This window comes from Numenius arquata, chromosome Z (assembly GCF_964106895.1).
Source record: "Numenius arquata chromosome Z, bNumArq3.hap1.1, whole genome shotgun sequence".
Lineage (NCBI taxonomy): Eukaryota > Metazoa > Chordata > Aves > Charadriiformes > Scolopacidae > Numenius > Numenius arquata.
The window spans coordinates 10,650,825-10,675,948 of NC_133616.1; the positions used below are offsets into that span (position 1 = coordinate 10,650,825).

Here is a 25,124-nt window from a genome sequence, read left to right on the forward strand (position 1 = left end):
TAGCAATAAAAATCTGCAGGTCCTCAATTGTTTGCCTCCTGGAAATGTAGAAATCAACAGGATGCTCTTAGTCCTGGCAGCAGGCTGGTGTGCAGTGATTTTCCTTGGCTCACTGTAGCGGTGGTCTCCATGGGAGGCTGTACTTTACCAGGGCCCTGCAGGCAATAGCTCAGTTTCCTGTGCAGGTCTGGTAACATCCTACCCAAATTCCTTGAAAGGATAAAAATAATAAATAAATCATGTTGCATGTTTTTACTGCACATGGGTCATATCTGCTCTTCAGTGTCAAAAGACCTTACTGGGTGGAAAATTTTCCAACAAAGTTGATGCAGGAACCTGAAGCTTTCAGCAAAGCCTCGAGATTGTCCTGTTTCTGAGAAGCATGAGAGCTGTTCTCCCAAACCTAGATGTAGGAAGGATGTAGGATGTAGATAAACTTGGCAAGGTCTGGACGTGAAGTCCCTTGGTGGGCCAGAATTCACAGTGCATGGAAAGGCAATAAGAAGCTTGAAGGTGTCTCAAGTGGTATTGCAAATAAACTCTTTAATTCCGCTTTTAATTTATGTCTGCTAATGAGCAGGGAGGAGTAGCAGAAGTCTTAAATTCAGCTCATGTAATTTGGAAAAGAGGATGAAATTTGAGGACCCGCCAAAAAACCAGCAAGGATGTGAAAAGAATGTAAGGAAACTATAACCTGAGAGGATGAGAAATGAAAACTGCAGGCTACTGCAGGAGGGGGAATTCAGCCCTAAAGTGTAAGGACATTGGACGTTTCCTGTGCTGAAAGCATCAGGCTTCAAGTGTTTTGCAAATGGAGTAGAGGGGCCAGGTTTCCTGGCGCAGAGCTTGGTGTGCCCCATGCTGGGTTCCCATCAGCTGCCTGGCTCCAGATGTGCAGCTGTCCTGCTCAGGCAGAAGTGGGGATGGGAGGAGAGCTCTCTGGTAGTTTCCTTCTTTGGTGTCCATCCCTGGGGTCTCGCCCTCCTGCTTTTAGGCTGCTGGTGGCTACTTCTGGGCAGAAGTCAGTAGTGTGGGTCTTCCAGGTGCTTGCAGATAGCAAGCTTGACCTGGTTCTTCAGCTGTTTTTGAATAAAAGGGTCACTCTGGCTCTCGTGCTACTTGTTTGGCAGCATTTAGCACACAGCCAATAATGTTGGTGTCTTGTAGCTCCTTTGCTGTGGATGCATGTCACCAGAAAAGCAATAAGGAAGGAGTAGAGGGTGTAGGAGGAACAGATCTCGGTTTTCTGTTCCCTCTGTCCTGCCCTGAGCTCAGTCTAGAAAACATTTAGGAGGTGCCTTCAGTTGGAATCACGTACTACAGAGGACTGGGACCATGTTCTGCGAGGCCCAAAGGTGGTCTACGGCTCTGGCACTGAGAGCCAAAAAAGCCTGGGCTGTGCAAGTTGGGGGGGCCTTTGCCCTGCCTCCCCCAGACCCACCAAGTAGGGTAAGGCTTTGCATCTGGGAACCTTAGACCAACAATTTGGTCTCTATCTCCTCATGGCCAACGTTGGACAACGCAGATATTGAGCTGCGTCTCTTCCCTCTCATGTTCACCTGGAGGCCCCTCTTATTCTTGGCTAGTAAATTACTAGCCTAAACTTTTCCACAGCAAACTGCAAGGCAAATAAATATTCTCGTTCAGAAACCTCTTTCACAGTTAAATTGACCCCCTTGGTACTTTCATGCATTTCAAGAAGTCGGAACAGTTCACAATTGAAAACAAGCAGTGTTTAGCTCCTGCTGTGAAGGGAAATAGTCAGGCACCAGAAAGACTGTCATTTTAGCCGTGCTCTTACAAAAGAGGGTGTTACAGTAAACTTGCTTATTTCACTGAAGGAGAATTCAGCAGGCTTGACGGAAACCGGATGAGACAGGCACGGTAAATGGATTTTGCTGGCCAAATTGAAAGCAAAGAAACATGCATGTGCGGTGGCTGGTCAAGAATTGACTGTATCTTGCAGAAACCAGGAATGAATTAGGGACAGAGAATTAGTGAGCCCTGAAACAACATCTGTCTAGCTGTACTTAAGGTCCTGTTCACCTGTGGTATGCCTCCGATGGTAACTGAGTGCAGCGAGTGGGGCAGATCTGTTTAACTGCCTTGCTGCCTTATAGCTCTATATACATGCTGGAAGGATTAGGGGTCCACTTGAATGATGCTGTTGAGGTTCAGCAGGCTGTGATACTGGGTTAGGTCTAAGGAAATCTGAGGAGGCTTCCTCTGGATGCAGCATCCTAGAAGGCAGCATCCCGTGTGCTCGGTACCAGCTTCTGGAGGTGGCTGGGAGTCGGTGGGGACCACTGGGGTAGAGGAAGGGGAGAGAATGGTTGTGTCCTGGTGCCCAATCCCCGGAGGAGGAATGGTACCCAACCCTGCTTGGAGGGGTGTTTCTCCAATGTTTCACCACTTTTTAGGTGCTGGATTTAACTCCCCAGCGAGCACTGTGTGGGGATCGCATGCCTTACTGGCACAAAGCATCTGCTCCCTGCTCTTGATGCAGCATCGGCAGGGACCCTTCTGATGAAGTGGGACCTATTCTGCCTTGCTGACAGCTGTGTGGAGGGCCAGGGTGATGGAGCACTGGGGAGGTGTTACAGCATCTTATCTGTGACCTCTTCTTCCAGCAACAGAAGAGCAAGGCTCTTACTCTGCTGTCCTGCAGGCTTTCATCTCTCTGAGCAAAGCCACTTGTTGCACCATTATAGCTACCAAAAAGGGCTGATGCCACCTTCCTTCCTGGGCTGGGGGCACTCCTTTCCTCCTGGGGACACAGAGGGGACTCTGAGCTTCAGGCCCTGGGGGGTGACCAGGTGGGAGCCCAGCAGGGTGGTGGGCAGCAACAGTTGGGTGCACTGGGCTCCCCCCCAACATGGTAAAGGAGCCTCGGAGCTGCTGGGGCCTCTGGTTAGTGTGTGAGGACAGCTAGAGTAAAACAGCCTTACTGGTGTTATCCTAAGGTAAACTAGCTTGGCAGGGGAAAATCCAAATGCCAGAGTGAAATGTCCTCCGTAATCAGGGTGTTCCTCTAGCGGAGTTTCTTCTCTCCTAACCAGATGTGACATTGGCCAGGTCTAGTGCACAACAGAGTGTTTTTGTGTAGCAAATCTGACCCAAAGTGTTAGGAAGGTGGGCTCGGTTCTCCCCCATTGACTATCCTGCCTCTCCCTTAAGCACTGAGGCAGAAACATGCTTGTTAATAATAAATAATAAAGAAATAAAAGTGCTCTACCTTTTAGTAGTGGTTTTATTTACTTTTCTAAAGAGAAGTTATATTCTCCATCAATATAAATCAGGAACAGTTGCCAGTGGTGTGTCCCTTGGTGGGCTGCTGAACCTCAGCTAGGGATGAAGAGCAGAGGGGCTTGAACCGGGGGGCTGCAATAACCAGGCAAAAACTAAAGAAAGAGGAAGGGGCTCTCAACATTTGTCAGGCTGTTTGGGTACAGGTGGCCTGGGAAGTGCTTAAGAAGTGCCTGTTTAACATTAGAGCAGTACGTCCTACACGGTAACCCATAGAGCATTTTGATCTGTGGGCTGATAATCCAGAAATGGCTCTTGGACAGTTGGTTTGCATTTTCTATGCATTTGAAGTCAGAGCACCTGGAGTCCCTCTGGATCGCTGATCTTCTGTATGAGGTGCAAACTGGTGATGTGCTTGGACTTGAAGCCTTGATTACCTGGGTCTTGCTTGCTGTGTTGGAAACGGCTGGTCCTAGAAGCCTCTTTTTTTTTTTTTTTTTTTTTTTTTTTTTTTTTTTTTTCCTGCAGGCAGGCACTGTCTGCCTCTGTGTGTTGGTTAGTGACACAGACTGGCTCGGCATCATGCTTAGTGTTAAGGTTAAATGGAAGTCCCATACTTCAGGATGAAGACGTGAGGGAATCAATATTACACTGGTCTCAGTGGCATGGGTAAATTTAGTGTATTGTCTCTTCCTTCTATTTTCTTTTCCACCAAAAATTAAGTCCTTCGGCTTGTGAGGTGTATCAGCAGCAACTCAGTTTTTCAGGGGCTTCAGTGTCCCTCCGGTTTCCAGTCTAGGTTGGTGCTGCATGGTTCTGCGTGGTCGCACTACTGTTTTCCTCCAGTCTCACCCCGTGCCAGCCTCCCCCTTGCACCCCAGGTGGCATGGCCAGTGCCTGGCTTTCCCCTTCCCTGCCTGGGTGCTGCTGGCATCCCCCTGCCAGCTGGCTGTCCCCAGGGAAATGGAGTTTGCTTGCTGAAGGTTCCCAGGGAACTTGGAGACAGAGAATGCCTTGGGGAGCTGGAGAGCTATCACTTTCCAGCTGCTGTCGTGTTGTCACGGGCTTGCCACGGAGCCGCAGCTGCTGTGGGACTGGGGAGAAGCTCTCTGTCTTGCTGGAGGGTTTGTTTTCTCTCAGCAGCCTCCTGTGCTGGCCCTGGGTCCAAGCCTTTGACCTGATGAGCTCTGGAGAAGCTGTGACTCCTTGTGAAGCATGCTGTGGGAAGGACATCTCTTGGCATGGGGTTCTGGCTGCTCATTACAGGGCAGCAGCGGGATTTTTACCTGGTGGTGGCATGGCTGGGCTCGGCAGCCTGGCAGGAGGCTGCCTGGACCCAGAGCTGTGTTTGTCCAGCTGCTCTGGTGGCTTTGCAGCATCTGCTGAGCACTGTCCTGCTGCCAGCACTGGAGGGGGCTGCCTGGGCTGGCAGTGCTACAGGTGGGGTGGTGTCTGGTCGCATCCTCTCTGAGCATCTGGCTCCTGGTCTCTCCTCCTGCACCAGAAGGACAGGCGGGCGTCTGCCTTCCCCAGACGGTGCAAGAGCAGGGCATTTTCAGTGTGAACTCCCTCTGCGCCCTTCCCTGGCTGAAGAAATGCCCCAATTTTTCTGTTAATGCTCTCCACACGCTTCCCCGTTCCCCTCTAGCAGGGTTGGTCCCCACACCTCCTGATTTATCGGCTCTTCCTCACCTCTCGGTCCCTTTGCTTAGATGCCCCTACCCCAGCCTGGCAGTGCCATGAGGAGAAGCATCCATCTGAGGGCAGGTACCAGACCAGCAGCGAGATTAACAGAGACATTGTCTTGGTGCATCCCAGCCTGTATCGATGCCACCTCTCCTGCCAGCCAGATGCTTGCCCGTGGGTGCCATCTCCCATGGGCGAGTGGAGGCAGCGGCAGGCGTTGGGAGCCATCGAGCGCCTTTTAGCAGGAGGCCAAGGCTGCTTCTCCAAGCCGGGAGGACAATGAAGGCGCTGAAGCAGCCAGAGCACGGCTGGGGGCAGAGGGGGACAGGCAGGCGAGGGGAAGCCATGCAAATGGGGACTTTGATGTGGCTGCAAGGAGCGGGGCTGGAGCATTGTTCCTATCACATCACATCAGTTTCACATTCCTCATGCAGGAGTGATCAACGCTTTCAGGGCCAGACAAAAGAGCGGGGAGATGAACAAAAGCGAGGGGGGGGGCTTTACCTACTGCAGAATAGAGGCAGAGGATGAATTGCTCTCTTGGCAAGCCGTGGAGATGGGCTGGCGGTTGCTGTGCTTTAAAGCACCAGCTTAAAATTTTTCTCTTTTATTTAAAAGAGGAAAAAAAATAAAAAAGGTAGGAGAAAGGGTTTCCTGCGTGCAGAAGTGGGGATAAATAAGATAGCGTGACAAGTGTCTGTGGTCTTCTTACATTCCCTTGCCTGGTCTCCCCAAGTCACAACTCTCAGCTTATCGAAGAGGTGCATTGTGTCCTCTTGAGACCAGGGGCTGGCAAAGATGGATTTGACCCAGACTGCAAGGTGAGAGTGTTTTTAAAGGAACCTTCTCCCAAAATTAGCAATGTTAAGTGGGCTTAGAAGGGGGCTGGCCACATACAGTAGGAGACTGGGCTCCGCAGACCCATGAAGGGTGTTGGCATCAGCCCTGGTACAGGAGGAAAAGCTGTGCTGGAGGGAGCCATTGGTTGTGCCCAGCCTCTCCGAAGCTGAGGTGTGAGGAGTAGGAGGGTGGAGGAGATGAGGAATCACTTCATGTTTTCTGCTGACTGTTCTGGGGACCCTGCCTGTTGCTGCAGGGGAAACATGGTGATGTCCCTTCACTGGGCTGGGCTTTGCTGGAGCTGGAGAGCAGGGATGGGGCAGGAGGCAGGATACGGCATCGGGTGCACATGTCCACGTGTGTGCTTCTGAGCTGCCACGTCAGCCTTGGTGGCTGAGCCCAGGGTCACTGAGTGCTGGCTTTGCTCACACGCTTTCCCATGCCTGATCCCTCCTGTCCCTTCCCTGTCACTGATCCCTCTCCTCTCTCTGAGCCTGGAGTCCCCTTTCTGCCTTCTCTGCAGCTCCCTGCTTTCTCTTACGTACACTGCTGCCCACTTACCTTGGGAAAAAGTGCACTAAACCAACTCTTTCTTTTTTTTTTTCTTTCCCCCCCCCCCCCCCCCCTTGTGCATGCTATCTGCAGATTGGCTTTTGCTAGTTAGTACTAAGTGGAACTGCATCCTTCGAAGATGCTCTAGCCTCACTCGTCCTTCCCCAGAAACCTTTTTCCCATGGAGGCACAAACCTTGAGCATCGTCCCCACCTCACAGCCATCCCCTGCTCTCCCAGCCCTATGCGTGGCTCCGGCTGCCCCCCTCCCTTAGCCCTGACCCACGGCCCCCTCCTCTCCCTCCAGCCCCGGGCCTCTCTGCCTGAAAGGCTGTCAATCAGGCTGAATTGTCTGGTGGTTTTGTGATGTGGAAAGACTCCCACCAAGGAGTCAAGGGCCAGGCTGAGACCTTTAAACTCGATCCCATTTGCGTCTTAAATCAAACAGGAATCCAGGTCCTGGGATGGAGGGGGAGGTTTAAGGGGATGCAGAGGCTCAAAAGCCTCTGCTGCCCCCCCGAATTTTCCTGGAGCCCCTTCCCCACCTGCACTGCGTGGAGGGGGGGATGTGCCCATGGCCCTGGAGTTTAGGGCTTGTTTCCCTCTGTAGCCCTTGCTCTGGGGCTGTCCTGAGAGGCTGGGCATTGACAGCAGTGCTTCCTTTAGGACTGGCCCTTTGGACAAACCCTGCTGCCTGGGGTACGTGTCAGGGAGGGTGCTCCACTCTGAGCTGGAGGGAGGGTTGTGGGATATGTTGGGAAATAGAGACTCTGCCCTGGGGAAGGGAGGTGCTGTTGGAAGGACGTGGGGCTGGGGGCGGGGGGGAAAAGTTGTGCCCCCAGTGTCTCTGGTCTCACCAGCTTGTGGTGGCTGGTGGTGCATGGGAGGATGTGGGTGCAGAGGACAGATCGGTGGCTGACTGATGTCCTGCAGATGGTTGAAAGGTTAAAAGCAATGTTTTAGCCTCCTTCCAAGACAGTAGGAGCAAGCTTGACCTTTTTGGACTGTTGTCACTGCAAAGGGGAGAATGACCTGGTCCCTGTCCCAGGTGTGCCTGTGTCTTGGTGGCTTAAATCACACAGTGCCTGGTGCTTCAGGTCATCCAGAGGTGTCCTCAGAGCAAGTGAAAAACCACAGGGTAGCATGTGAGGTGTCCTGAGTTCCCCATCTGCTGCCAGAATAAGGCATCAGGGCAGTGAGGAGGCTTAAACACCCTCTGTCTTGTCCCTACTGTGTGCAGAGGTGGGCTCAGTCTCCTGTCTGCAGAGGCAAGATCATCTTAAACGGCAGGTTGATACTTCTATTTTTTCCTCTAGAAGAGGGTTTGACAGCGGCAGAGCTGGTGCTGCCTGGTTTCCCCTGGGGTTGAGCTCCATTCTGCCTCATGGAGCTGCTGGGAGCCCTTGAGCTGATGCTACTGAAGGGAGGAGGGAGGGCAGGGCTGGCTGGGGAACTGCCTTTTGCTGCTCAAACCGTGGCTTTCTCTGCCTGCCAGTGAGCAGAGAGGTTTTTTTCCTACTTTCTTCCAACTTTCTTTCCAAAGTCCACATAGGTGAGAGATTTTGTTTTTGTCTTCCCGAGGGAAAGTTGCAAATCTCTCTTCCCCTAACAGAGCTGTGTTTTCAGGAGAAGCCTGGAGCTGCCTTAAGACAAGTATAAGCTCAGAAACGCAGTGGCTGTGTTTGTTTTTGCGTTCTGGGCAAAGCCAGGGCTGCTGCCAGTGCTAAGTAAATACAGAGCTGCCCTAATGAGTGACTGCAGTAGCCAGGGCCATGCTTGCTGCTTGTGTGAAGCCAGATGGATCTATCTGGGGACTTGAACAGCAGCCTTCTTGTGACTAGCAAAGGCAGAGCCACTGGCATTTGGATTACCAGCTCTCCTGTGCTTTTAACAGAGTGCCAATGTTTGACAAAACCATTAAGTTAAATTAAGCCCTACGCATTTCAAATGGATTCAGAGACTTCTGGCTGACTCGCTATTAGCAGAGCTGTCTCTTCTCCCTTTCGTCTTTCTCTTCCCCCCACCTCCCGACCTCCCCCTCCTCCTCCATTTAATTCCCTCTGATGTGTAGCTGATTTTACTGCTGCCATTTAAAAGCAACATGCAAGGACTCAAGGAGAGGCCTGGCATTGGGGCTGGCACTGCTGTGAGCCCAGGCATGCCTGGTCCTTCTGTGGTGGACAGGGAGGATGCTTGGAGGGTGTTTGCTCAGGGCAAGCCCTGTGTCCTGCAGAGCCCAGGCATGGGTTGGCCGGGGATGCTCCGGTCCCAGCAGAGCCCATGGCTGCTCTGCTCTTGCCCATTGTGCCAGTGTTATTTATGGCACAGTCTGCTGCTTTTCTGGGCTGTTTCCAGAGAGCAGAGAAGGATGCTCTCGGCTCTGAGGGGCTCACAGCGCAGGGGCGGGGGATAGGAGAGAGCATCAGTTGGAGCAGGAGCAGCAAGGTCTGTCCAAGTCACCTTGACTTGCCTCGGGTGAAAGTGGAGGGCTTTAAAGAGGCACAGGGTGATGACCTTGTAAATGGATGCATGACCCAACTGCTCCCCTGTGGTGCTGGCTGCTTTGTGTCTCTGATACTGCTCTTCATTGCCTGTGGGGAATCACTGGGGCTGGGAGGTGGTTGCTGGGGTCTCATTTGCACAGCTGCATCTCTGCTAGTCACTGGTATGACAAATGCTGTCACCTTCCCCCTGCTAAAGTAGCTTTTCTTGGGGCAGGAGAACCCCTGTGGGACCTCACCACGGCTGCTGGTGGGGCGTTGCTGCCCTGGAACGTATTTCAGGGGTGGGCTGTGGAGTTGATGAGCACAGCAGAAAGAAAGCACAAGAGAGAGGGAGAAAGCACAGGAGAGTGTGTGTGGGGCACCAGCCCACCTATATCACTGGGATGTGGAAGCATGGATGGCCTCTGCTTGGGGACCAAAGCAGCTATGTCACTGCAGCTGTGCAGGAGTGTGAGTGGGGTCAGGAAAGAAGGAGAGCAGTGGCATGGAGTGGGCTTAAAGGCCAAGGATAGAAAACCACTGAGTATTACAGTATAGGAGTGAAGGTTTTCTAAGTAGTAAATGCACTGAGGGGGATCTGGTGGAACTCATGGACTAGGGAGGCCATACAGCAGCTGGATGGTGGACCAAAGCTGGAAGTGTCTTGCTGGTGTCCAAGGCTTGAAGCACACTTATGTGCTGCCCTGTAGTCCTGGTCCGTGGAAGCATGTTGTGCCAAGTGCTTCCCTGGCAGACAATGTCCTACATAGCAGCTCCTGTTGCTTGGCCTGCAAGCTTCAAAATATTAATTGCAGATGATGTGGTGACAGCCAGCTTTGGAGAGAGCTGGATGGCACTGCTGGAGCAGCCTTCCTGCTGAGCAGGTCACTGCTCCTTGCACCGAAATGCCCTCACGCACCTCTGCTCCCATGCACCTCTTGCCCCTTGGTCTTTGCTGCCTTGCCCCCATGTTTATCAGGTCACTCTGAGATGTGCCCTCTTGATGCACATCTCGTTGCAGCTCCCCTCTTGCTCTCCCTGTCAAAGCTTGCCTGGAGAAGAGCCAGAAGCTGCTGGAGGAGAGACTTCAGCAGAGGGACAGCATGGTAGGTCTTGGGTGTGCAAAGCTGGAGTGTTAAACTGTGGGAAGCACCTTTGGGTGAAGACCTGGAGGAAACAGCACCATGAAGGCCTTCTCCCATTAACACCCAGCGTGCTGTGCCCATAGCCATCTCTTCATGCTGGGTGCAACACTCCCCCGCCCCCCGCCAACCCCTGCCATCAGTGTCTTGTTTCTCTGGGTGCTCTCGTTATTTCCATGTTCATTAATGCTGATACGCTCAATTGCATCAGCTCGTTTCCAGGGACCAAGTGCAATCCTGCGCCTTCATTTGCATCCCTGCTGCCTAGCTGTTGCCCAGGCAATGCCAGGTGCTTTGACATCATTACCCAGCCGACTGGCATCCTCTCTGCCCCATTAACCTTGCCGTAATTGACTTCGAATTGAAGGAATGGGAGGAAAACTGTGTTGAAACAGCAACTGTTTGTATTGCCGTGGAGCCGGGCTCTTTATTTTTGAAGCGGAAGCTGTGACAGTCGGTTATGGCCATGACTAGATTTGGGAAGAGTTTCTTGCCCTCTAGGAAGCTGTGCAGTCTGTCCTGCTTTACAATAATTCCCCACCACCATCTCCCGTGGGAATGTTGATGTCAAAACTCATCGGTGGTTGTCAGCAGGGGAACTCTGAGGGTTCGTGGAGAAGAGTGGTGTCGGAGACGCTGAGAGAGCAGGTCTGTGCAGCCTGGGGAAGGGAAGGTGAAGAAGGGTGTTGAGGGGAGTCTTATTGCTGTCTTGAGCCCATCGATGGATGAGGAGAGGCAGGAGATGGACAGGGCAGCAGACAACAGCCCAATTTGGAGCATCCGATTGCCTATCAGGCACTGAGAAGCATCTTGTCCCCATGAGTGTGGTAAAACACTGCAACTGGAGTGTGGTAAAACACTGTAAAAGGATGGGAAAGGTCCAGCCTTTGAGATGCTCAGCCCTGACCTGCAGCAGCCCTTTGTGACCTGAGCTGGTTGGTCCTGCTTTTCCTGCATGGTATTAGGTTGAGATCTGGGCCAGACTATGTTATTGTCCATCTATGGATCCTAAATTAATTCTGGTAACTAACAATATTCCATTCTTCTTGGTTAAACTCTTTTTTTTTTTAAAACTTAAATGTTGAAATAGTATAAAACTTCCCTGGAGTTTTTCCTATTTAAGAGTTGAAGTGCTTTTTGCCACATTTTCTTTTTGTCCCCATTTGAGCCAAAGTCACTTAAACAGATGCTTTGCTACAGAGTCTCTGTCACTGTATTGGCAACTTGCAACGAGTTTCACTGAGCAGTCTTCTGTCAACTCGAGTCAATTTTATTTATTCACCTTCTGCTTGCACAGCACCATGGTCGCCAAGTCTTCGAGCACTTGCTCGTGACTTGGGCTGGATCTAATTCTTTAGGCTTAATTGAGCTGCCCGAGGAGAAGGGCAGTGAGAGAGTGGATGGATGGAGACCTCAGCGTCGGCTGCTTGATGGCCAAACCCAGAAGAACTGGTCCTGCTCCAGTAGGGCCCCTGCACAAGCCAGGTCTGTGCAGTGCCTGTAAGTGTTGTGCTTCCTATGTACTTAAAAGTTGGGACAAAAGAGTGCAAAACTTCAAGTTTTACTGTCCCTTGTTAAGGAATTATTATTCATTAATATTACTATTTAATTTCTTATTACCTGTTACTTATTAAGAGAAGAGGTAATTCTGCACTGTATTTCTGAGCTTTCCAGAAGGCAGAGCTGAGATACTTGTGTCAGGAGGGGTTTCTTCAGCTCTAGGATCTCAACTTACCCGATCTTACCTGTCTGGCATGGGCTGATTCTTGCATTGCTTTATCTCCTTGTCCTCTCCTCCTGCGAGGTGCAGGAGTCCATATAGGGCCAAGCAAAATGGGGACTTCTTGCTGTACAAACCTTTAAGTGCTGCTGGAATGGGGTGGTGGGGAAACTGTTCGTCCCTTCCCAGCAAGGACATCTTTATTTGATGGGAGGCCTGGGGCTGTCATCCCCAATTGCTGGTGCGTGTGGGTGCTGTCTTTGGATTTGCAGATGGGTCTGACCGTCAGCTGGGAACCTTTGGTTGTCACAGTGGTTGAAGAAAGGTTGGGGCTAGAAGAAGTGAGGTATTAAGAGATCCCAGGGCTGGCGTATGCAGCTCGAGGTGGGACTGTGTCCCCAGAATCTTTCCTGGGGTGCTCATGCCCCTCATATCGCAGTTGTGATCAGTGAGCCAAACGGTGAGGGGCACAGTTCTGCCTCTGTTTCCCCTAGAGCTAACAGAGCTTAGAATCAATTAGCAGATTAATTTGTAATTAATAACTTGCTTTCTTTTTTTGAAATGGTTTGCAGAGCGGGCTGACACAAGAGGCTCATGCAGCCTGCAACGTGCTGCCATCAACTGCCTAGGAGCATCCTGAGATCTGGGGGGTGGGCTTGGACATGGAGGTTGTTGGAAAGCAGGGAAACAGCCCAGGCAGGAGGAGGGGATGTAGGCTGTCCTGGAATTGAGCCTGGGGGCTTGGAAGCGTACTGCTTTTCTGCCTTTGCATCTGGGACTGCTGGATGATCATCCTGGGGTAAATCTTGCATTACTCGATAGCACTACGATGCAAGGATCCATGCCAGATGGGTTTGGGCCTGTTGAGAGGTCAATCTGGGTGCTCCACTGTCCTCCCACACCTGTGACCTTCTTGTGACAGCCAGCCCAGCAGTGATGGAGGTTGTCCATGTGTTTGGCAGGCGCTGCGAGGGGCTGGCAGGGCCATGGCTTCCCTCTGCGTGCAGGAGCTGCTCCAGCAGCACAGTTTGTCTTGGCTGGGTGGCTGCGTGTGTCCCAGAGCTGTGGTCCAGCTCAGGATCTTCCTTCCTGGGGCTGACATATGTCATCTTCCTTGCAACTCTTGGTGGGTTTCCCTTCCCTTCCCTTCCCTTCCCTTCCCTTCCCTTCCCTTCCCTTCCCTTCCCTTCCCTTCCCTTCCCTTCCCTTCCCTTCCCTTCCCTTCCCTTCCCTTCCCTTCCCTTCCCTTCCCTTCCCTTCCCTTCCCTTCCCTTCCCTTCCCTTCCCTTCCCTTCCCTTCCCTTCCCTTCCCTTCCCTTCCCTTCCCTTCCCTTCCCTTCCCTTCCCTTCCCTTCCCTTCCCTTCCCTTCCCTTCCCTTCCCTTCCCTTCCCTTCCCTTCCCTTCCCTTCCCTTCCCTTCCCTTCCCTTCCCTTCCCTTCCCTTCCCTTCCCTTCCCTTCCCTTCCCTTCCCTTCCCTTCCCTTCCCTTCCCTTTCTATATGGCTTATTACTTTACCTGCTGCAGCAGCTCACAGAGGTGTGTGGGGACTCCAGCCTGCTGAGTTCCTTTGCATGGCGAGTAGAGGTTCCTGCAGTGAAGAAACTGGGGCTGCCCTGCTGAGAGAGGCAGCTCATGAAGATGTGACTGGCCAAGGGCCACCCAGCAGGGATGAACTTGGGCTTTGTCATACACCATGGCTTTCTATTAGCAATGTTGCACTCAAAAGTAGCCTTCCTCTTGCCATCCTGCAAGGAAGAGCTTGATGTGATGATGACGATACCTCTTTTTTCCCACTCCCCATTCTGCTCCTTCCTTCTCTGGCATGCCCACTCCATGTGAGCAGTCCAGAGGACTCCTGTCCTGTGCGTCCCTCCCATCACCTGCATGGTCTGGCTTTTCTCAGCACCTCTCCTGGTCGGCGTAGGACAGAGAAGAGCTGTGGTTCTTTTTCTTCAGCGTTGTTTCCTGAACAACCGGTTGCTGCTTCATTTTCTGAGAACCGCAAAAAAGTGACTATGACATGTACAAGGAGAAAAATGTTTCTGTGCTTCACCTTGCAGAGGAGACTGCACAGAAAACGCCAAGTGGATGTGTGCAGCCATGGGAACCATCGGAGAGTGGTGGCAGGAAGCCAGCGCTGGGGGATGCTGTGAATGTCCCAGGTTGGGTGGAACACCAGTGTCTGAGGGACAGACAGTTTTGTGTCACTCCAGCCTTGTCTTTCCTCTGTGAATGATGTAGCTGGGTTTGAGTTGGGTTTTTTTCCATTTCAAGGCTTCTCAATGCTCAGCTGTTCGAGCCAAGTGTTCCCTTAGCATTTGAGGCTCTCTCTGCACAGGGAGAGATTTACACCTGAGCTGCTTGGCATTCGTTTGCCATCCAGTGGGTCTCATGTCTGGAAAGGTCTGTAGTCGGGGCAGAAGCTGAGTTAATTTGCACTGGAAGGCAGGCACACTTTGTTTTGCATGTTGGTTTCTTCTCGCAGAAATCCCATTGGAGGTATTTGTTCTCTTCTATTATTGAAGCCATGTTAGGGGGCATGGCAGCCTCCCTGCAAGGCTGGGAAAAGAGAGAGCTAGCCTGAAAGGTGCAAATTAAACCTGTGCTCTACTGTAAACAGCTATTGCACTGTTAATGTGGACCCTTCTCCAGAGTTTTGATGCTCTTTGCCTGCAACAGAGGAAGAAATGCTTATCGAGCCAGTCCAGTGGGAAGCAAAGCAGACTCCAGAGCTCAGTTTGTGGCTAGATTGGATGAAACGCTTCTAAAAGTCAGGGAAAAAGTGCCAGAGGGTCTTTAACTCTCATTTGAATCAGCTCATGAAATGATCAGATGGGGCACAGTGTTTTGGTATGGCTTGCCTAGGAAGAAGGACACTTGGGAAGAGCGGCTGGGTCCGAAGGTCCCTGGCACTGCGGAGAGCAAGGGGGAAGCCTGGGGAGATGGTTGCAGCCCTGCACAAGATGGAGGTGTTTTGGTCTGGAGCTTGATTACAGAAAGACTTTGGTTTTTCCTTACCTGGGTGCCAGACTTGGGACCCATGGGTCATCTCCTGTGTCTTCCCACCGTTGCTTCCTTCTGGGGTTGCCCCAGAGCCTGCTGCCGGCTCCCAGCAGTGTGTAGTGTAGTTGCTCCTGGCCCGTGCATCCCGCGGGGCCATCACCACCGACAGCCCCGTTACTGTGGGTGCAGCGGGAGGGCTCCCCATGGGCTGGGGCAGAGACACCCCAAAAGCATCTCTGTAGGGAAGGCAGCTCCAGCTACAAATCTGGATGAGGTGAAAATCCAGAGAGGCCATAAGCCCAGTTGGCTATTAAGAAGCTGACGATGACTTGGAGCTCCTCTGTGCTCTGGAGACGGTGTTTGCACAGTCCCCAACTCATCCCAGCCTGGGGCTGCCTCCAAGGCCCCAAATACTCCTTTTTCATGCCCTGCAGCAACATTGTCACAGCTTTGACAAGTAGAAGGTGATCGCTGTGGACTGGCATCAGCTCTTGAGCTTTCCTTAACCTCCCTTTGCGCCATGTCCAGCCTGGGAGGGAGCCGGGAGGGGCACCCATCGGTGGTGCCAGGGCTATGCCCCCCGTGGAGGGGCTGGTGTAGGTGGAGAGCTGGCTGTGGGCTGCACAGGGTTAAGCAGACATTGACAGAAAACAGGAAGAGAGGACAAAAGCAAGTCTGCTGTAATTATGTAGCATTTATTATTAATACGCTGGAATTGCTGGAAGCAGCCTCTGTAATGTGAATACTGATACAGAGGTTCAGAAGACAATTTAGCTCTCATCTGTCTGTTTATTAGCTCCCTCAGCTCTGGCAGGCAACGAACTAAAGCCTTATTTGCTACTGCCTTGTTGCACCCCCTCCTTCTCCCCCCCGAACTCCTCGCTGTTTCCATAAAGAAACCTGTTCTTTGTTCCTCCTCCCACCGGGCACCGCAGTGATGCGCGGCATGGTCCCGGAGAGCAAAAGCGGACTTAATCCTTCACCTGAGCCTGCTTGTTTTTCAAGGCAGGGCCCAAAGCCCAACGCTGGGCTGTGCAGAGCTGTTGCCCTTCCCAGAGCAGCACGGATGTGGTGGCTGATGGTGGCTTGGGATGTCCCAGCTCCCCGAGGGCTCTCGTCCATGGGGCAGCAGCCTCAGCAAGATCATATGGCGTGGGGCTGGCACAGCTTGGGGTCCCCAGTTTATAACAGGGTTGTGATGAGGGGAGAGGGCAGGGGAGCCACATGTTGCTTGAGGAAGCTGGCTAGGAAATAATTAAAGGCTGGCGGGGAGGAAAGAGCAAAATAACCAGCTGTCAGGGGGTGCAACAGGTTTCCTTTGTCTTCCGTGGCTTGGTAGGATCTGTCATTCTAAGCTTCTGTCCAAGTTCCTGAGCTTCAGCCTGGGTTTTTTCTGCATATCCCGAGCATATTGGACATCCATTCCCTTATGTATTATACAGTAGTTTAAAGAGGATTAAGACAATAGCTAATCTAAATGATGAATGATGTAGATTGCTCAGCCGCCGGGGTTTTTCTTGCACACAGATTAGTCAGCTCAGTAGCTAAATATTGGGGCAAACAGCATAAATCCATGCAGATAAGCCTCTCTGGCTGGAATAGGATAGAAGGATTTCGAAACAGGCTTCGACGCTTCTTTGCATCTTGTCACGGCGTCTGTGGCTGTGTCGCTGACACGACGGATGGGGAAGGAGGCCCGATGGCTGCTGCTGCACAGCCCGGGTGGCTGAGGAAATAAAGCAACCAGCGCTTCCCGGTCGATGCCGTTATCGGATACGGATGGTGGCAGGAGAGAGGGAGGGGATCAATGCGGCTCACCTCCCTGCCACCGGAGCTGGCTGTTTGCTTGCTGAGCCTTGGAGATGGCAGGATAACGTGGGCTGGTGGGGTTTTACTTGGATGAGCCGGCTGGTGAGGCTGGTCCCTGTCCTCCCTCCCAGCATCAGCGCCAGGATGGCGCTGGCAGCCCCCTGGGCAGTGTGACCCATAGGGGAAAGCTTCTCCTGGCATGGGACTGACAGCGGGTTTTTCTTAAGCTCTGAAGCAGAAGGGTTTAAATCTTTTATTTATATGTCTGGTCGAGTCTGTCAGAGTTGTGTCAAATATTTTTGACAAGCAAAAATGCCATTTGCTTCAGCTTAATGAAAAATGATTTTTTTTTTTTTTTTTTCCCCCGGGAACTAAAAGAATTGAAACTACAATTGCAAACCTAAAAAGCTCCTCAGGAAAAAAACCTCACAAAACAAAACCAAAAAACCTTCTGATAGTTGGAAGAGTTGGCTGTTAGAAGAGACTCTCGGCTGGTGTTTTGGGTCTGTGTGAAATGAGGGTCTGGAGAGCATTCAATCATATGGTATCTCCTTTTATGAAGCTTTCTGGGCATATTATTCTAATGATGTTTAATGGCACTGATTTCTTCATCCTAACTGAGTGTGTCTTTTCCCAGTCCCACATCATTTTAATTCGTTCCTCTTATGAGAAGTATGAGAGCCGGGACTGGCTTGACGTGGTGCAGACGAAGAGCCGTCCTGCCCACTGTCTCGTTCCTCCCGGTGGGAACGCATCCCTCCCAGCATCTGGCTGTCGAAAGCTGAGGGTTGTGTTGAAGCAAAGCTTGTATCAGGATCAGGATTTGTCAGAGGACCTGTTCTCCTGGAATTTCCCCTGCTCCTCTTGAAAGAATTTGTTTTCTGCCATTTAGCAAGGAGCTGTGTCAACATCGTGGTTTGGCCAACACGGTTTGTCTAGCCTGAGGTCCTGTGGCTAAGCTCTGTCTCCTCCTCCTTCCCTTTCCCTCTTCTGAGGTTGGGAAAAGTCTTGGAGTGTCCTGATGCAGAAGCTGGTTTTTCCCCTATCCCCTGTACTTCTTTCAGTCTCCCTAACTCCCTTTCTGAGATGTGAGGACCAGAGCTGTGTGTGGTGTCCAAGTGGTAGCACAGTAGACACATATGGTGGCAACATGGTCTGGTTTGGGGCAGGGGGATGGTGGACCCTGTGGCATAGCTCATCTGCTCTGCAGGACACAGGTACAAGCTCTGCTCAGAAATGCAGGGTGGATCTGTGCCTGGATTGTATCTGGTCTCCTCATGGAGTGAGATCTGGGTTACAATTCAGGCTGAATCATGGATAGCTGTGGAGAAGCAGCTGGTACTGCATATTGAACCCCCCAGCTGGCTTGGTAGTGGGGGGCTACAACAGATGGGGCTGAGACACAGAATGCTGCAGATGTGAGAAAAGGGTCTTTTTTTTCTTTTTTTTTTTTTCTTTTTTTTCTCTTGTTTTCTCGCCTCCTGAGATTCAGGGCTGGCTTTGCCTGAGCCCTCCTTTTGGGGACAGATCTCCTTTCTCCATAACCTAATCCAGCCCTCAGCAAGGGAGACCCGTGCTTGGGTACCAGCTGGAAGAAGGGCAGGGCAGTGGGATAGGCCTGCGAACACTCACCGCTCATCCTGCGGCTGAAAGGCTTGTGTTGCGCATCCTGAGTCAGGACCAGGCTGTGTCACAGCCTGTCCCCCTGCCTCGCATTGCGTCCCCTGGGAGCTGTCAGGAGGCTGCCTGAGCCGTGCGGTAACATGGGTCACAGGGATGCAAGCGAGGTCAGATGTCTGCTCAGAAATGAGATTGGCGATGATGCCACCAGTGCTGACAAATGGCCTGTCGTTAATCTCTGACTCACGGCAGCGGAGAGGGCAGTGGTGGAAGAAACCCATGAGGTCACTCGCAGCCTCTCTCCCCGGGGACCTGCACACAGCTTCCACCCTGAACTGTTCAGGATGGTGTGGGCGCTCATCCCCAGGCATGGTGGGTCTCTTCCAAGCGTGTTTGTGTGCAGGTGAAGGTGTGTGGCGTATCTCCAGCCTGGCTCCTAAGCGTGGTGCAGACGGTGCGAGCCCTGCAGACCCTGTTGGGGACTGGATTCCTGCGCATGGCATAAGATGAAGGTTGAAACAAAGCTTGTGTTTTCAATGTGCTGCAATACCATTGAGGTAAACCAGGTGTTGTACTGCTGGAAGACACTGTGGGGAGCTGGGGGAGACCAGACCCAGGATGCTCCAGCTCCGGCTGTTCTCCCCCATGTCGGGTCATTGCCCAGGGACAGCTCTGCTGGGTGCTCAGCCCTGTTGTGGAGCAGCCTTCACCTCATCTCTTGTTTTTTTGAGTCTCTTACCATGCTTTTTGTACAAAGGAGGTCATTCTTCAGTTGCAAAAGACTCCTTGGAGCTTATAGCCAAAACAGCCAGGACTTCCCGTGGTAGTGGAAGTTGGTGGAGATGCTGCACTCACCGTTCAGCCATGCTGGCGAGCTGCACGGGGCTGAACTGCATTTTGCTGCTGCTCTTGATGCTATGAGTACAAGCTTTGTGTATCTGCAGGGGGAACAGGTGACTTTCTCCTCTGAATTATTTGGGCGTTTGTTAGTCTCTTTCAGGAGGAAAGGAGATACTGTTATTCCACCTTTGACTCCCTCCAGATGCTTCAGCCTCTTGGCTAGTGCTGGGGAGTTGATGGGTGGCAGGAGACAGGGGCGCATGAGGTAGAGTTTCTTTGCCTGGAGGGACAGAAGGGAAAGGTGCACTGACGGGAATGAGGAGGTGCTGGTTTCGGGGGTGCGAGGGCTGCTGTAACCACGGCACAGCCTGAGCTGTGCCTCCAGGGTCCTCCCCCTCCGCCTTTGCTGAGCTACGATTTCATTTTTCACTTTTCTTCCATCCCTTCTTAACTGGAAGAAGTCCTAAATAAAGTTGCTGTCACTTTTATTTATGGGCGCAGGGGAAGAGACGGACAAAAAGCCTGTGTGCTCCTGACAGCTACAAAGCAGCCGGCTGTTTTTCTTCGCTCACATTGGCAAAGCGATTGATCCGGCCGCAGGCGAGCATCCTCCTCGAGCGCCTGGGGCTCCCGTGTCCCCCCTGCCCGAGGGTCTTGGGGAAGGTGGGTGGAGGGGGCTCTGCATCCTGGCTTCTGTCCCTGGGGCTGTCACAGGGCCAGGCTTCTCCGGGAACACCTGTCCTAAAATCCTGGACCCCCGAAAATACAGATGTGTGAACTCGCCTGCCTTAAAAATCCATCACAGGCTTCTTGTCTCCATCTTGATTGGTTCCAGTGAGGTCAACTTTTTTTAATAACTTCTGGACTTCGGCAGGGAAAACTATTTCCTTCAGGAAATAATATAATTAAGGTTGCCTGACACTTCTGATTATAAGCCCCTGTCTTCAGTTGCTTGAAACTACGCCAGCCTTTAACCATTTGGACTGAAACTTCACATGTCTCTGCCTCCGGCTGAATTTTTTTGGAAAATTCTAGCAAAGAGGGTTTTAAGCTGCTTTCAGAATGCAGTTTAGGGGAGAAAAAGGCATTAGTTTATCCACAGCTTAAAAAAAAAACAAAACAAAAAACCCCCAACCACCACCACCAACAACAAAAAAAAACAACCAAGAAAAATTCTTGCAGTTGTTGTGCCGAAAAAACTCCAGTACCTTTGCGCTGTGAGACCGGGTCTGATAGTTCTGGGGAAGGTTTTCAGCCAGGTGTCAGGGATCTGCTCATTGCTGACGCCATGAAAATCCACCTTCCCTGTGCCAAGTTGCGAGCCTCCGAAAGACGCTGCTGTGTGGGTGTATTATATATAGCCCTCTGTGCCGGGGAGGCAGCGGCCGCGCTGCTCCCACAGCAGGAACTACGCTGCTTTGAGCACATGTGAGTGCAAAACCCCCACCCCGGCTCTGGCACGGGATGCCCTGCTGCCGGGAAACCGTGGGACCCTTCTGTTGGTACAAGTAAAACTCATTGATCCCTGATGGATGTAGCCCTGGCTTGTTCTGAGGAGAAAGATTTTTGGCTAATGCTGTGCGTTTGACTTTTTTTTTTTTTTTTTTTTTTTTCCCCCTCCTTTTTGCAAGAAGTGGTTCAACTATCCCTTGCTGTCAGGTTCAGATGCGCCCCATGGGACATGCAGCATGCAATGGGCACTGGGTTTCCTTCGGGATTTTGCAGGGACCTGTTTAAACAATTAGTGCTGTTGCGCTGCAATGATTGCCGGTCCCTCCTACCTCAGCTTGTTGCTCCAGAGATGGCCAAAACAAGAGTATTTCTGTGGGGCGTCCCACCCAGGCCCTCTAAAGCAGGCATCACGTTGATTAAGTTTCCTGAGTGTGGCGTTGCTGGGACCTCAAGTCCTGAGTGATGTGGGGTGAGCTCAGGATGGGTGCCAGCCCTTCTGCAGGGACCTGCCCCCCGGCCTCCCCGGACTGCTCTGTGACCAGTGATACTTGCTCCGTACGTGAGCCTGCCTGAGCTGTGGTCGAGGCTGTCCCCTCTTTTTGGGACAGTCTACTTCACAGATCTTCCCGATCTGGCTCAGCGGTAGCTTACGCCCTGAGTAGGTCCTTCAGCTGGTGACCTACTTTGGGCACGCTGAGCTTCTCCAAAACACAGTTTGACCTCAATTTGGAGTTCTTAAAAAGCAAATCCATGCTTTGATTTCCATGGGGAAAGCTGTGCTGCTGGACCTGTGGCAGGGATGGCTTGTCCCATCAGGACAGGGCACAGAGGTAGCAGGGGGTGTCACATCTTTGAATGTGAGCAGGTTCCAGGGACACCCCTCAGCCAAGGCAGTGAGACTTTGTGCTTTGTACCCAGGCATAAAGCACTGTCCCTGCTTGAGCCGTGTCCTTACAGCTGGAGCAGAGGATGCTGCAAAAACCTCCCTGAGGGCACTCGGTACTAAACCCATCTCTCTTGTCCTATCCCTGCCAAGCTGGAGTGACAGCCCAGGCGGGTCCCTGCCAGGTAGTGATGGACGAGCCTCGATGCTTGCTGTAGCCTGGTCTCCTCTGTTCTGCTTCATCTGTGGGTGAAGAAAAAAAAAAAAAAAATAAAACTTACTAGCTGCGTTGGCATTGTGGAGCGAGGGGAGGCTTGGTGGGGAGGGGCCTTCTCCCTTCCTTGCCAGTCACTTGTCAGCTGGGGGGTGCCTGGCAGAGTGGGTTTTGAGTGATGGGGCGTTGCGGGTGTTGGGCTCGGGGCAGCTGGAGTTAAATTTCTCGGTGGCTGACACCTGACAAGCATGATAAATTGCGGCACACCATGCGCTGCCGGCATGACAAACGGTCTGCTTCCCTCCTTTTAAGCTCTGGGAAAACTTTTTAATTATTTCCCAGAGCTTTGCAAATGAGGGTTTCTCCATCAGGCACCCAGCGGAGTTTTTTGGGGGGTTTATTTATTTATTTAGGTTTCGTAGGTGGGTGGGGGTTGTAGTTTGGGTTTCTGTAGCACCCTCCCGCTGACTCGCCCAGGCTTTGGATGGGGTCCTGGGGTGGGCTCTGGCGAAGCTCGTTGGTTCGAGGTTGGATGCTAATTAAAGCACATGGTGTTCCAGGCTTGGAGTCACTGTCGCCCTTGGGAAAGCGTCTCTGCAGGATTGACTCCCAGACTTCCCTCTTGTCAGTGGAGTTTGGCTCCTATTTTTCATTTTTAATAATGCAGAACCATGAGACGTGGGTTTTTTTTTTTTTTTTTTTTCCCCTCCTCAAAGCATTTAAAAAGGAGGGGGGAACCACACAAGCTCAGCCACAAGAGCTAGATAATGTGTGCGGATCCCGACTGATAATTTGTTTGTCTAACACAAAAAGCATATTTGGTGCTATAACTGAAGGCACTGCTGGTTACAGTAATGCCTCAGACTCCGTCTCACTAGGCAGCATGTCAGACGTAGCACAGAAAGTCTCTCTCCCCTTTCCAGCCCTCGGTGTCCGTGCTGCAAAGCCGTACGTGCGTGCTTTCCTCTTCACACTCCCGGGTTCAGTCAGATTGGCCTCTCCCTGCACGGTTTAACACGTGCGTGAGGCTTTGCAGGATTAGGGCTTAGGCAGCACAAGACCTCGTGGGCAAATGCCTTGGTGCTGGGCTGACGTTTTAGTGCTGCTATGCTGTTTTGGCTGGGGAGCATTGCTGTCTGTCTTTAAAGAAGATCAGAGATGCCCCAAGCTGCTGTTTTGTTGTTTTTTTTTTTTCCCCTCTCCCCTTTCATGTCTCTAAATCGAAGTAATTAAGCAAATGCGTGCTTTGGGGCTGGACTGTGATGCTCATGTGGGAGGGCTCTTCATCTAAACTAGCTTCATGTTTACACCAGTTACCCCCAGCTGTCAAGGCTGGAAAACAGATGCCCCCCCTCCCTCCTTCGCTTGTTTCCTAAACCCGAAACAACGGCAGAGCTCTACCTGGTAGCCTGACAGGTTGTCTCTTCTGTTTCGTTGAAGAAAATCCCAGATCTGAGCGGCGAGGGTCGATCAAGCAGCCAGAAGGATCCCCCGGACGTTGATGAGAAATTGGGGACGCCCCAAGGACTCTGGACTGGTGGAGAGGTAAGAGGTGGATTAAAGCTCTTGCTCACCCGGTTCGTCCTTTGTTGGTGTGCCCCGGGCTGTGGTGGGGCTGCAGCCCATGTGTCCTTCAGCTAGGATGGCCTTTATTAAAGTATGGCAAGAGACTGGTCCTGGCTCTGATGTGTGAGCAGCCCCATGGCTGCTGTGTGAAGAAGGCAGATGCTGACAGGGGTTATTTAGGTTGTAGAGGGCCAGGTTTGGATGAACAGCTTGGAAAATGCAGATGTCATGGACTGCACATGGGAGGCTTCTCCACAGAGAGCTTACCTGCTTGAAAGCCCTTCTGGCAGTGTGGATCTAACTGGGGTAGCAGAGGTCCCATGGTGGCTGAACTACTCTGGAGCAGGTGTCTCCCAGCCCTGCTTTGAGGTGGGAGGTGAGGTGCCACCTCGCGCAGACAAGCACAACTTCAAGCTCTGCTCAGCTGAAAAGGGCTGCATCCCCTTAGGAGACCACCACCATCACCAGCCATGGTTAAGGGATTGCCCCACCTCTGAGACCTGTTGCACATGGGCTTTGTATGGGGCTGTGATAACACAGTGCTGCTTGAGGAGAGGTTTGGGATCATCTTCAAGCCAAGGGGACCGAAGTGGAGCAGGAAAGGGGCATGTGGATGGCGCTGCCACATTATGGGGATGTAGCCCCTGCGGAGCCATGCTGGGGAAGCCGGTGCTTGAGGAATGAAAATGATGAATTAAAATTTAACAAGTCTCTAACTGCCAGGCAAGGACATCTTAAGTGGGAATTGTCGCCGTTTGACTAGCGCAGCCTCCCACTTAGCTAAAACTGCATGGCTTTAATTACATTGATCTTGGAAAAGCAATAGCTTACGCCAAAGAGGAGAAATGGTTGGCCAAAACAGCATGAAGTGTCGCAGATCTTTCCTGTGTGGCTTCCCTGCCCTCTCCCCATGCATTGAGCTTCCCAGGGGTGTTTTGCAGCCCCTTTCACCCTGGATCGGCAAAGTCCTGTATCCTCTGAGCCACAGGAAAGGACAGAAGCGCTCCCTGTGTGCAAGGCTGAACGCAGGCTCTGGAGTTAAAAGCTCAAGGTCAAGGGACCGCAGGGGTGGGCAGCACCTGATGGAGCCTCAGTGGGGAGCAGGCTGGGATCCTGGACGTGCAGAGATGCTCTGCAGCAGCAAAACCCTGCCCTTGGCATTGCCTGGTGGTGGCATCCTTGGAGTGGCATGGGATAAGGACCCCTTTCCTTCCCATCCTCGGCATGGACCGGCTCACCCACGGGACTCCTCGCAGCTCTGCAAATAGAGCAGCTCGAGGAGGGTACGTTGCTAATAATACCAATTACTGTTACACGCTGGCTACAAGGTACACTGGCAGTAATGGGATCCGGGGGGATGAAATGAAAGCGATATAATATGGTGAGATAAATTAGCGTTGTAAAATTAGCCATGGGTCTAGTCAGGGATCTGACAAATGTGTCGCAGCTTCAGTACAAGCTCTGAACGCTGCTGAATTGGATTTAGTGGCCCAGAGCAAAGCAGATGGGAGCAAGGGGAAAAAAAAAGAATTTACGAGGGGTCTCCGTACACACATGCTAGCGGTTAACGCTGCTTGTTTCTTCCTCAGCTTTGCTGAATGATACGTCCCCTGGTGCCCGCTCATACGCGGCAGCAGAGGAATAAAAGTCCAGCCCCACTGATGTGCTGTTGGAGCAGCTCGAGCCTGGCAGAGGGAAAGGAAGGGACCAGCCTTGGTCCAGAGCCTCAGCTGCTGGTTCATGCCCTGCTGTGGGCTTCCTCACCCAGCTTTGCTCCCAAAGGGACCATCTATGGGGTTTGGGTGGCATATGTGGCAGGTGTTTGCACATGCTTTAGCCTTGTAGGGAGGGTAGAAATCTGGTTTCTGCTTCCCATGTTGCAGCCTGACCTGTTTTCCTGTGCCCGGCTGGGCTCCGGGGCAGAAGGATGGCTGGAGCCGGGCATCCTACAGCACGGGGGCTTTCCCTGTTCACCAAGGGTGTGCAGCCAACTCTTTCCAGTCCAGATACATGCATTATCCTTCCCCTTCTGAGGCTGGGGGTGGAAGCTAAGGAGATGCTTTTTGTG

At 52.1% G+C, this 25,124-nt stretch overlaps 1 protein-coding gene across 1 annotated transcript in view; it reads left to right on the top strand.

Moving 5' to 3' along the window:
• The window catches only part of CNTFR (ciliary neurotrophic factor receptor), a 212,318-nt gene that overhangs the window by 32,552 nt on the left and 154,642 nt on the right, over positions 1-25,124 (top strand). The window contains exon 2 of the mRNA XM_074166564.1: positions 22,931-23,035. Coding sequence (XP_074022665.1) covers positions 22,931-23,035 — 105 coding nt within the window. The remainder of the gene's footprint in view (positions 1-22,930; positions 23,036-25,124) is intronic.